This window comes from Hemitrygon akajei, chromosome 14 (genome assembly GCF_048418815.1).
Source record: "Hemitrygon akajei chromosome 14, sHemAka1.3, whole genome shotgun sequence".
NCBI lineage: Eukaryota > Metazoa > Chordata > Chondrichthyes > Myliobatiformes > Dasyatidae > Hemitrygon > Hemitrygon akajei.
Window position 1 is genome coordinate 33811565 of NC_133137.1, and position 13212 is coordinate 33824776.

At 43.1% G+C, this 13212-nt stretch overlaps 1 protein-coding gene across 1 annotated transcript in view; it reads left to right on the forward strand.

Moving 5' to 3' along the window:
* The first annotated feature begins 675 nt into the window (after positions 1-675).
* tmem116 (transmembrane protein 116) overlaps positions 676-13212 on the forward strand; it is a 37820-nt gene continuing 25283 nt past the window's right edge. Inside the window, exons 1-4 of the mRNA XM_073066980.1 lie at positions 676-862; positions 5114-5160; positions 9658-9721; positions 11811-11942. Of these exons, the coding sequence (XP_072923081.1) occupies positions 782-862; positions 5114-5160; positions 9658-9721; positions 11811-11942 (324 nt within the window). The 5' untranslated portion in view covers positions 676-781. The remainder of the gene's footprint in view (positions 863-5113; positions 5161-9657; positions 9722-11810; positions 11943-13212) is intronic.

Below are 13212 nucleotides of genomic sequence, written 5' to 3' on the forward strand. Positions count from 1 at the left end.
GTTGAAATGTACCGTCATTCTGAAGCCTCACCGTCCTGATTAAAGGTTATCGATCTGGAAATTCCTCTACACAAGTAGATTCAGTCCTTCAGGAGTTGTACACATTGATGGCAACGCCAACATTCATTGTCCGCCGTAAATAGTGGCCTCAGAACTGAGCAGGTAGTTCAGAGTCATATACAAGGATTAGAACAGCGGCTTTTCTTCCTCGAAGTGAACCAAATGTGCCCTTAACCACACACTTTGATGGGCTCCTGCTTTGAAATTCAAAATAAAGGCGCCTGTGTACCGCCGCCGGCTCGTTCCGCACTGCGCCTCGTCCTTACAGGATTTCGTGCCTGTCAAGTATTCGTAACCCGAATAGTTCACAAAACGGAATTGCGGTGCGAACCTAGCTCCCAATTGGGAAAATGTGCTCCGAGCCTATCTTCCTTCCCGCATAGTCTGCCGAACGTTCGTCCGCGTGTGGGAGAACCACGTCCCGAACTTGGGGAGGACATATAACATTGCCTTTTAATTTGTTGATGCAGGTTTGTCACTTCCCTGATTCTGGAGTAGGTGAAATCCCGATCTGATTCGGCAGGGCTGCCCTGTGTTGCACAACGGTGGGTGTAAACCACCTCCGCCCCCCGCCCCTGGCATTATATGTAGTCTCTCTGGAAAGCGGAGCGCACCACTCCGATATTCCACACCGTCTGTCGCTTCCCTCTCCGATCCAGGCAGACCGCTCTCAGCTCGGAGAAACTTCCTGACCGAGGAGGAAAGTCAGAAGCGGGTTGCAATGGAACATTTAACACTGGAACCGGGGGGAGATCTCCGGGTCTGGAGTAACAGCAGCGCCGTTGAAGACGACTGGACTGAAGTGAGACGCATAACTTTTTTTGTTACATTTTTTAAACACATTAAGTGTCACGAGAGTACAGTTAAGAAAAAAATCAGATTCTAGTCGGCTGAAACAAAATAGATGCAAGAAGTATTAGCAGGTCAGGTAACATAATACGGAGAGAGAAACCGAGTCAAACTTCAGATTCGAGACCCGAAGGTCCTGACCGAAAGTCTCGATTAAAAAAACATTAAATCTGTATTTCCGCTCTTCACAGCCGCTGCCCGACCTGCTGGGTGTTTCTAACGATTTCTGTTAGGAGGAAGACCCGTCCTCGGCAACGTTGCTGCGGGCGAAAGGGCGCCTGTCTTCATTGCTGGAGATAGAGTTCCCGGGACTTTCCATTCGCCGATAGAGATTAGGCAGCTGGTAGATTTTCTCACCTTGGTGAGAGTCCAGGCTGGTACAAGGGCAGAAACCTGGTGGGGGGGGGAGGGGGGAGATTAAATTTATTATCATGGTTCTCCGCGATTTAAGGCAACGTAGAATTTTGGCTGTCGGAGTTGTTTCCCTCATTCTATTCTAGGTAAGACGGCTCTTTCTGTGAAGCGTTCTCTTTGAAACAGTCCCAGCGACAGTCTCTTGGATCTGTAGGCACTCCCTACACACATTAATTAGGAGGGAAACTGCTATTTAACTTGGCTGATACTTGAAATTTTTACGATTAAGGAGCTAATTCTACGGTCTAATGAAATTTCCAAACGAGCTCCCCGCCCCCCGTCGAGGCAGGGTGTTCATAAGGCAAAATATTTTCTCCCTTCTGCCAAAAGGAAGTTGTTGTTGGGTTGACCGCGGATGGCAGGTGACCGTGGGGTTATGAGCATCAAGTAAGTGCAGATTCGAACATGTGGACCTGCGTGCTCCGTACCCGAGGGCTACCCGCCGCCAAACCTGCGCCATGGTCCTGACGAAGGGTCTCGGCCCGAAACGTCGACAGTGCTTCTCCCTATAGATGCTGCCTGGCCTGCTGTGTTCCACCAGCATTTTGTGTGTTCCATGGTTTAATGGCCCGAGGGGCAGGGACAGACTTCGTGGCTCATTCTTATAAGATCACGCAACTCCACCTTCCTACCCCCAGAACTCTTGATAGACATGCAGATAAAAACTTCCTTCTCAGCTTTGGTTATACAACGATTCTGTCTCCACAGCTCTCTGGAAGGAGAGAGACCTGTAACAATTCACAACTGAGAGAAGCAGTTTCTCCTCACCTGTCTTAAATGGGTGATCACTCCTCTTACTTCCGGACTCTCCCACCAGTGGAAATAGGTCTTCCTTGTCCAAATTCTTCATTCTTCAGCTTCCTTGAACCTACAACAGTGGAGGCCCTTTGGCTCATGATGTTGTGCCAACCTTTTAACCCACTCAAAGATTAACCAAGTAAATTTATTATCAAAATATCAGCGCATCCCACCTTGAGATTCATATTCCTGCAGCCGTTTACAGGAAAATACAATCGAATTTATGAAAAAACTATACATTAAGACTGACAAACAACCAATGTACTAAAGACAAACTACACAAATAAATAAATAATGCCAAGAATGTGAAATGTAGAGCCCTTGAAAGTGAGTCTGTAGGTTGTGGAAGCAGTTCCAAGTTGAGGTGAGTGAAGTTATTCACGCTGGTCCAGGAACTTAATGGTTGAAGGGTGATAACTGTCCCTGAACCTGGTGGTGTGGGACCAACGGTAATGGTGAGAAGACAGGTGGGGATCTTTGATAATGGAAGCTGCTTTCTTGTGCCAGCGCTCCTTGTAAATGTGCTCAGTGATGGTGAGGACTTTGTCTGTGATGAACTGGGGTGTACCCACCACACAACTGGAAACACTCTTCAGATTGGGTCAGGCTTAGTGTTCCAGTTCTGGGCCCTTCAGTGAAGGCACCTTTGACAGATCACTATCTCTGCATTTTCCCACGGATGCTGCCTGACCTGCTTTGTAGTTCCTACACTTCTTTAATACTGATTTCCAACTTGTGTTTCTATTTCATTCTCATTCTGGTGAAAGTATTGTTCTATTGTAATGAAGCTGAGAGAGCTTCACTGGGAAAGGAAACTTTCCCTTACAAACATACGCGATAACAGTCAAACTCTTTAACATGAAAGCATTGGTTAAATCAGGGGTTCCCAACCTTTTTTATACCACACAGACCCCTACCATTAACTGAAGGGTCCGTGGACCCCAAATTAGGAGCCCCTGAATTAGATGAGTTAAACTCCAATTCTGACTGAACAATATGCCACAGCAATTCCTATATCTTCATGTAACTGTCTTGTTTCATGCATCTGCCTGTGTAAGTGAGATGATGGTGCCAAAGTTTTGCACATTGCCTTTGTTGTCTGATTATGAGATCCTTGGGTACAGACTGAAGACCCTTTTAGAATCTTTAAAAATCCACTAAAATGTTGGGAGTTGCCCAATTTGTTGGAGGTGGATAATGATGTGGAGAGATGGAAGATCTGCTCCTTTATACAGTACCGATATTACTTTACATGGATTTGAACTTAAGAGACCAAACACTAAGAGGCCCACACTTTCTGCTGTTTGATATAATCACCATCGATGTTTCCCTTTAGCTCATGTTCCTGGCATGATCCCTGTATCCCATGATTTTATTTTTAATATCTAAGAATCTGTTGCTCTCTACGCTGAATACACACCTTGACCGAACTTTCATACATCCTGGGCAGAGAATTCCAAAAATTCACTCCCCAAGTCTGAAGGAATTTCTTCTCACTTGAGACTGTGATCGCTGGTTCTAGACACCTCTGGAAGGGGGAATATTAACTCCAGCTCTATCCTGTCAGGCCCCCTAAGAATCGTGTATGTCTCGATGAAATCACTTCTTGTTCTACAAAACCCTGTATGTTCCTGTCCTGCTTAATCTCTCTTTAAACAACAAACTAATCCCCCCATGAGTCATCACTGAACTTGTCAAACATCTGAGTGCTGTAAGTAATCCCTGGTATTACGGTGTAGATGGGCAAAGGGTTGGAAAGGAGTAGTGGACGTTTGTGCTGCCCAACTTAGACTCTGGGCTGCTTGAACCTATTTCCTGAACAAATCGTCATTCTAACTGGAGGGGGGGGAAGAATGTTTACAATGTAAGAGCAGGTGTACGTGGGTGTTTGGAATGTATGGCTTCATTCTCAGTGTTTTTATTTAGGTTTTCAACCTGCTACTTCTGTTTTAAAATGGAAATTGTTTATTTGTGATGGTGTTGTCTGAAATGGAAATTGTTTATTTGTGATGGTGTTGTCTGAAATGGAAATTGTTTTATTTGTGATGGTGTCGTTTAATCATTTGGCAATCTTTTCCTTTATTCCTCACCGCTAAATTTCATTTAATGGCTGACCTTTGAGGTACCTTGAGTTGCTTTACCACATCAAAAGATAGTAATTAATTTCAAGTTGTTGGTGACTGTTTAAGGGTGAATAGGTTCCGCATGCTAGAGTAGCAGTTAGTGTAACTATACTACATTGCCGGTGACCCTGGTTCAGTTCCACCATCATCTGTAAGGAGTTTGTACGTTCTCCCTGTGACTGTGAGAGTTCTCTCTGGGTGTTCTGGTTTTTTCCCACAGTCCAAAGACATATGGGTTAATAGGTTAAGTGGCCTCATGAATATAATTGGGCAGCATGAGCTTATTAGGCTGGTGGGACCTGTTACTGTGCTGTATCTCAAAATAAGGGGCAGCACAGTAGCATAGTGGTTAGCACAATGCTTTACAGTACAGGCGACCCGGGTTCAATTCCCACCACTGCCCTTAAGGAGTTTGAAATTCTCCCTGTGACTGTGTGGGTTTCCTCCCACAGTCCAAAAACATAATGATTGGTAGGTTAATTGATCATTATAAATTTTCCCATGATTAGGCTAGGGTTAAATCAGGGAGATTGCTGATCGGCCCAGCTTAGAGGTCTGGTAGGGGCTATTCCATGCTGTATCTAAAGTAAGTAAGTGGGTAAGTAGATAAATAAAGATATATCTGTTTAGATAAATAAATAAACTCTTTACCCTCCCACCTACTACCTGTATAAATAAACTCTTTACCCCCCCACCTACTACCTGTATATATTGAAAGCACTTAAAATAGAAATTGATAAATGAGGCAGAAACCAATTTATCAAATATAAAATCTTTGTGGAATTTATAGAAGAATAGTTTGTAGAATTTATTAAACCCATTAATTTTTGTTTTGAGTGATAATAAAATGTGAACTTGTTCCTTTATAGTTCCTCACGGCATTGCAGTGGATCCAGTTTTCAATGGTGGTTTTGAGGTTAGTGTTTTTAAAACAACTCATTTCAATTTCAACCCACCTTCTGTTTTGTCACAAGATTGTTTCTTTCTCTTTCTGGAGTTCTGTTCGATATGAGGTTGCAATGTTACAGTGGCCAGTTTATATAGGGTGTTCCAGTCATAATTGGGCGCCATGGCAGGGTAGCAGTTAGCATGATGCTATTACAGCTCGGGCTGTCGGAGCTCAAATCCGGCATCCCCTGCAAGAAAGTTTGTACTTTCTTTCCGTGAGCTCGTGGGTTTCGTACGGGTTCTCCTGTTTCCTTCCACAGACCAAAGATACAGCAGTTAGGAATCCTGATGAAAGGTCTTGGCTCGAAATGTTGTCTATTTACTCTTTACCATTGACGCTGTCTGACCTGCTGAGTTCTTCCAGCACTTTGTATGTGTTGCTTTAGATTTCCAGCATCTGCAAACTTTCTCAGGTACGGCAGTTAGTAGGTTCATGGTCATTGGAAATTGTCCCATGACTAAATAGGTGGGTTGCTGGTCGGTGCAGCTCGTTGGGCCAGAAGGGCCTGTTCCACACTGTATCTCAATAAATGAATAGTCAATAGTGGGGAGTACCGTAGCTGAACCATTCTCTGTCTTACATACAGTTCTGTGCAAAAGTCTTAGGCACCCTAGATTTTTTATATGGTGTCAGATGGTATGATCTCCTCAAAGCCCTAATCAACGTCATCGAGGCTGTCTGGGATTACTTGGAGACAGAAGCAAGCAAGACAGCCAAAGTCTTTAGAAGAACCATGGTAAGTTCTCCAAGATGTTTGGAACAATCTACCAGCCGATTTTCTTATAAAACAGCTCAACAGTGTACCTAAGAGAATTGATGTGGTTTTAAGGTGGTCATACCAAATATTGATTTGATTTACTTTTTACTGTTTACTGCCCTTTTTTGGATTTTTTTTCTATTTAGCAACGTTTCATTGCATTATTTTTGAAAGCAACTTTGCTTTACAGAATTTTTTTTACATGTGCCTAAGACTTTTGCATAGTACTGTACATCAAAACATTCACACTCCTCAGTTTGAAGAACATGAGAACCTTGAATGCCCATGTGGACAATGATCAGGGCAGTGCTCCTTCTGTGTTAAGCTCAACATCAAACCTGGATCTTCTAAAGCTCAGCAGATCAGTTCCACTGAGCAGTGCATTTGTTCACATTGGCTTTGATGAAAAGTTAAGTTCATCTTCCAGTTTTGAAAAGGAAAAGGAAATAAACTGCTGGAGGAACTTGGCAGGCTAGGCAGCATCTGTTGAGATGGTTGAGATCTGCCTCAGGACATGGGGCTTACATCATCTGCATTCTTTCGTTTCTCTGCTTTTGAATAGTTTTATTTTCAAACAATGAAGTGCACAATGGACTTTGTTTAATATTTCATTCTTCCCGATGGGGAATTTCATGGGGGATTTCAACAGGCAGCTAGATTGGGGAAGATCAGATTGGTGATGGATCCCAAGAGGAGGAACTTGTCGAATGCCAATGAGGTGGCTTTTTAGAGCAGATTGTGGTCAAGCAAAAAGGCAATTCTGGATGGGTGTTATATAATGAACCAGATTTGATTAGGGAGCATAAGGTAAAGGAGGCATAATATAATAGATATAATATACTGTATAATAGAATTCACCTTGCAGTTTGAGGGGAAGAAGCTAAACTCAGATGTGTTGGTATTACAGTAGAGTAAGGTGAATTATAGAGGCTTCAGAGAGGAGCTGATCAAAGTTGATTGGAAGGGGGCACAAGCAGGGATGACAGCAGAACAGCAGTGGCTGGAGTTTCTGGGGGCAATTCAGAAGGCACTGGAAAGATGCATCCCAAAGATGAAGAACTATTCTAAGGGGAGGATGAAATAACTGTGGCTGACAAGGGAAGTCAAAGACAACATAAAAGCAATAGAGGGCAAACCATAGCAAAAAGTTAGTGTGAAGTTTTTAAAAGCCCACAGAAGTCAGATAAAAAGCAGTAGAGAAGAGATGAAATATGAAGATAAGCTAGTCAATAATACAAGACAATAGCAAAGGATTTTCCATATACTGTACTGTATATAAAGAGTAAAAGAGGTATGAGTGGATATTGGACTTGTTGGGAAATGATGGTGGAGAGTTAGTAATCGGGGACAAAGAAGTGGGGAATGAACTGAAGTATTTTATGTCAGTGTTCACTGTGGAAGGCACCGGCAGCAGGCCAGAAATTGGAGTGTTAGATGGCAAAGGTGAATATAGTTGCTTTTACTAGGAAAAAGATGCTTGGGAAGCTGAAATGTCTGAAGGTAGATCAGTCATCTGGACCAGATGGACTAAACACTAGGGCTTAAGAGATTGTGGTAGCATTTCAAGAACTTCTAGGTTCTGGAATGGAGAATTGCACATGTCACTCCACTCTTTAGGAGGGAGCGAGGCAAAAGTCAGAAAATTGTAGGTCAGTTAGCCTAACATTGGTGGTTAGTTAGAGGTAGATGTTAACTTTAAGATGTTAGAATCCATTATTAAAGATGAAGTTTTGGGGTACATGATACTTTAGGCCAAAGTCAGCATAGTTTATTTAAGGGGAAATCTTGCCTGACAATTTTTCTGAGGAAGTAACAGACAGGATAGACTTTGTTTGCTTGGATTTCAGAAGGTCTTTGACAAGGTGCCACACACAAAGCTGTTAAATAAGATAAGAGCCCATGGTCCAATAGGAAAGTTACTTGCCTGGACAGAAGATAGGCTGATTGTCAGAAGGCAAAGCCTGGGAATAAAGGAAGCTTTTTATGGTTGGCTGCCGGTGTCCAGTGGTGTTTCGCAGGGATCAGAGTTAGGACCACTTCTTTTTCACATGTATGTCAGCGATCTGGATTATAGAACTGATGGCTTTGTGGCCAAGTTTGCAGATGATGGGTGAAAGGGCAGGCAGTGTTGAGGAAACAGGGAGTCTGCATAATGACTGGGACAGATTAGGAGAATAGGCAAGAAGTGGCAGATGGAATATGGTGTAGGTCAGGCACTTTGGAAGGAATAAAGGCCTAGACTATTTTCTAAACAGGAGCAAATAGACTTGGGAGTTCTAGTGCAGGATCCCCTAAAGGTTAACTAGCAGGTTAAATCAGTCAAAAGGAAGGTAAATGCAATGTTGGCATTTATTTTGAGAGGCCTAGGATAAAAAACAAGGCTTTTTAAAGCAAGAGTCTGACCTCATTTGGAGTATTTCGAACAGTTTTAGGCCCCTGATCTAAGAAAGGATGTGCTGGCATTGAAGAGGGTCCAGAAGAGACTTACAAGAATGATTCCAGGAATGAAAGGTTTAACATGAAGTGCATTTGATGGCTCTGGCCCTGTATTCGCTGGAGATTAGAAGAATGGACAGGAATGTCAGTGAAATCTATCAAATATTGAAAGACCTTGATGGATTGTACGTGGAGAGGATACTTCCAATAGAGGGAGAGTCTAGGACTAGCGGCACAGCCTCAGAATCTGTCCCTTTAGAATAGATGAGGAGGGATTTCTTTAGCTGGAAGTTGGCAAATCTGTCGAATTCATTGCCACCGACAGCTGTGGAGGCCAATTCATTGGGTATAGTTAAAGTGGAAATCGTTAGTTTCTTGATTAGTAAGGACATCAAAAATTAAGGGTAAAAGGCAGGAGAATTGGGTTAAGGGGGAAAATAAATCGGCCAAGATCAAATGGCGGGTGGGCCAAAAGGCCTAATTCTGCTCCTACTGGTCTTACTCCATTTCTCTTCTCTAAAAGCTTTCTCCCTGGATACAGATCTATGTAACACAGCCACAATTAATGCAACTTAAGTCTCATTGGTGCTAGGAGATCAGAAACACAGAGGCCCAGCCCAGCTTGATCCTGTCACATTGACAAGGTGCATGAATTCCCAGCAGTAACCACCAGATGGCAGCCATGGGAAGATTTTTCATTCCATAATGCTAGGCCTGATCCCAAGGACCCCTGGTGTTGCAGGTTATATGCTGATGACAATTGCACAGAGATTTCTTCAAACAAGCCTGATTGAAATCCCCGACTATGTTTTGAAATGCATCAGGCAGGGCTGTTTCTTGTTTGGAGACGGCAGCATTCAATATCTTGAGTGCCTGCTTAACAGGTGCTTTTGGCGGTGTGGAATCTGCAGTCAGGATCACGGAAGAGAACTCTCTTGGTAAAGAGAACAGTCAGCATGTAATCGTTAGATGTTCCAGGTCACAGGAATAAGACTATGACAAAACTGCCAGGTCTGAGCACCAGAAAAAGTATCATAATACTCTTAGGGTTTGAATGATCAATATGATATATTTAATCATGGTTTCACGTTCCCTGTAGTAGAAGCAGATTCTCACCCCGGCATTGTCTTACTACTCTGTGGTTGTATTTTTGATACATTCTGTTTATCTCTCTGTAAGTCCCCCCCTCTGTTGCTCTTAGCTTGTACATGTTTCATGAGTTATGCCTCTGGATTGGTTTTAATGCAGGATGTGCTCTCTCTCTCCCTCAGCATGGTGGGTTCAGGCTCCATCATTGGATATACAGCATTTATGCAGCTTTTCCATTACCCAGAGGTAAGGCTGACTCTGCTCCACTTCATTTGAGAGGGGATCTGATTGAAACATATAAGATTATTAAGGGATTGGACAAGATAGAGGCAGGAAATATGTTCCAGATGCTGAGAGAGTCCAGTACCAGAGGGCATGGTTTGAGAATAAGGGGTAGGTCATTTAGGACAGAGTTAAGGAAAAACTTCTTCTCCCAGAGAGTTGTGGGGGTGTCGAATGCACTGCCTCGGAAGGTAGTGGAGGCCAATTCTCTGGATGCTTTCAAGAAGGAGCTAGATAGGTAACTTATGGATAGGGGAATCAAGGGATATGAGGACAAGGCAGGAACCGGGTATTGATAGTAGATGATCAGCCATGATCTCAAAATGGCAGTGCAGGCTCGAAGGGCCGAATGGTCTACTTCTGCACCTATTGTCTATTGTCTATTTGTACGACAGACCCGGCAGTTTGTGCTTGTCCCCAGAACAATCTGATGTTACTCCTTTGAGGAGTTGGGGCTGTCTCAGGGATTCCCATAATCTTTCAGCTGGCATGCAACGTATATTTATAATGAACTATTTTAACTCAATTACTTTACTACTATGAAAACACTGGGGGTTGTGTACCCTGGTCTGAGAATCACTGGTTCACTCTTCAGAAATCTTCATGTTGCCCAACTCTCTCTCCCTCTCAGGTTGAAAATTATTCTAGTATTTAGTTCACTGGGTGTCAGTCAGTCCATTGGATCACATTCATTTAACCATTCTTTAAAGAAGACATTAATAACCTGTGGCAAAAATACGAAAATGAAGCTAGATTATGTATACCTTCAAGTAGGAATCAGTAGATTACAGTCAGGAAGAGATATACTATTGGCATTTGCATTTTCCAGCACAGATGAATCTGCTCAAAAGCCAATGAGCTAATATGATTGCTCCAATTAGCTCCAAATGTTGCATTTAATATTATATTCAGCTCCTGAGTATCAAGGAAATCTTTCAGGACTCCGGCATTTAAAGGAAAATGCTTATTTCTAAAGGGCAGTGATTGCAGGATTTATGGGGATATCAGCTTTGGCAAGAGAGAGACAGGTTTTAATATTGAATATTTAAATCTTTTATAAATATTGTACTCATTTTGATTAAGTATGTTTAATTTCAAGCAATTTCCGTACGAGACATCTGGATTCCATGTGCCCATTTATTAAGGTTCAATTTAAGATATTCTTGTTGCTGTTTTCCATATAGAGTGATCTGTTCGTTTAATGTACGAGGGGCGAAGTTGGAGGTTTGGGGTTTGCGAGACTTTTTTTTGTGAGTGGGGGGGGGGAGTTGATGTTTTTTTCCTTCGAACGATTTCCATGATTTTCTTTGTTTTGTGGCTGTCTGGGGAAGGCAAACCTGAGAGTTGTATACTGCATACATACCTTGATACTAAATGAACTTTAGAATACTTGAAGACTATAAAATGTCGGGACAGAACGAGGCTATCTGGCCCCTTTGATTTTGCTCCAATCATGCCTGATTTGTATTTCAATCCCCTTTCTTCTACCTTCTCTAAAACCTTAACACAATTACCAATCAAGAACCTATCAATCTTAATAACTTGTCCTCCACATCTCTCTGTGGCAATTAATCCCCACTACCCTCCGGCTGAAGAAATGCCTCCTCATTTCAGTTCCAAAGGGATGTCCCTTTATTCTGAGGCTGTAGACTCCTTCGGCTATAGGGATTCCCAATCTTTTTTTGTGCCATGGACCAATACCATTAAGCAAGAATCCATGGACCCCAGGTTGGGAACCCCAGTATGATTGGAAACATTCTTAGCACTTTAGTTTTGTCCAGGCCTTTCAATATTTGCTAGATTTTATTGCTAAATGCTTGAGTTTGTTTCAGCCCAGCTGGATTGTATTGTACCCCCCCCCCCCCATCTGCTTCCTTGTCCGTACACTGGAGTCGTCAGCAAGTTCCTCTGATCAAGTGAAAGAGGGAGTGGTTGGTGGTGAAGATGGGCAGAAAGTAACCTATCTAGTTGGAGGAAGGTTTAAGTGGTAGCCGTGCTGTAATCAGTTTGTAGTGAATTGTAAGCCACTGATCCTGTGTCCTTGGTTCTTCAGATGCACTCTTTGTTCTTCCTGAGTTTGATCGATCTGCTGCTGGGGCTTTGTTGGTTGATTGGAGCTCTGCTTTGCAGGGACGCCGTCACTGCTCAGAATGCGAACTGCTACAATCTCCAGGCGGTCGGACAGGTGAGTTCTCTGAAACGGATGATGGGAGAGTAGGGGAAGGTAGAAAATCAACAAGGGAAGGAGATTGCTTAAAAACTGAGAAGGCCAGGCATCTACAAAGAGAGAAACTCTTAACATATCAGATCTGGAGCAAAAAAAGAAAACCATGTTAGCTTTAATGGGGGAGGGCAGTGGCTGGCACAAAGGAGGGTTTCTCTTTCCACAGATACTGCCCGACCTGAGAATTTCTAGCATCTGTCTCCAAGTATTTTCTAAATTATTGTTTGTTTACTTTTTGAGTTTGAAAATGCGAGTTGGAAATGTCCAAAATATCTACCTGAATGAAACTCTCCATTATGTTCTTCATAAACTTAGAGTCATAGTGTCATAGAAAAGTACAACACAGAAACAGGCCCTTTGGTCCATCTAAACTGCCCACTCCCATTGACCTGCACCGGGACCCTAGCCCATGCCCCCCAAACCCCTACCATCCATGTAGTTATCCAAACTGCTCTTAAACGTTGAAACTGAGCTTGTGGGCACCACTTGTGCTGGCAGCTCATTCCACACTCTCATGACCCTCTGAATGAAGAAGTTTCCCCTCATGTTCCCCTTAAACTTTCACCTTTCACCCTTAACCCATGACCTCTAATTGAAGGAAGTCTTTCTCTTCCTTCTGATGTTCTTTAATTTTCCCTGTGCTCTCATCTTTTAAGATTTATTGGATTAAAAGGCTCATGACATTTGTAACTCACCAATTCCTTGATCAAATTATTTTGATTGTTTTGCAAGCCTGGTAGGTGAGACTCTGATGAATATTTGATCATAGCTGAGCTGGACTCCCTAAACAAGCTCCCCAAGGAAACCTGAGTGCCCTTCTCCTCCCTGAAGGAGAAGGGCAATTATTGAATCGCAGGTCTGCTGAGACCCCCCCCCCCCCACTCTCCTCACTCCATGTTACTCATTGAAGCTGGATGAAGATTTGTCACTGCACTCCCTGTCTCTCTGAGTTCTCCATTGTGACTGCAGGATGGAATCAGTTGGCTCTGCCTCTCCCTCATCATCATCATTATTATGTCCTGTATTGTATGACGTGGCCGATCATGGTCCCATGTCCATGTCTGTTCCTGGCAATTTTTTTTTAAGGAGGTGATTTGTTATTGCTTTCTTCGGGGCAGTGTCTTTACAAGACAGGTGACCCCAGCCATTATCAATGCTCTCCAGGGATTCTCTGCCTGGTGTCAGTGGTCACATAACCAGGACTTGTGATATGCACCAGCTGCTCACACGG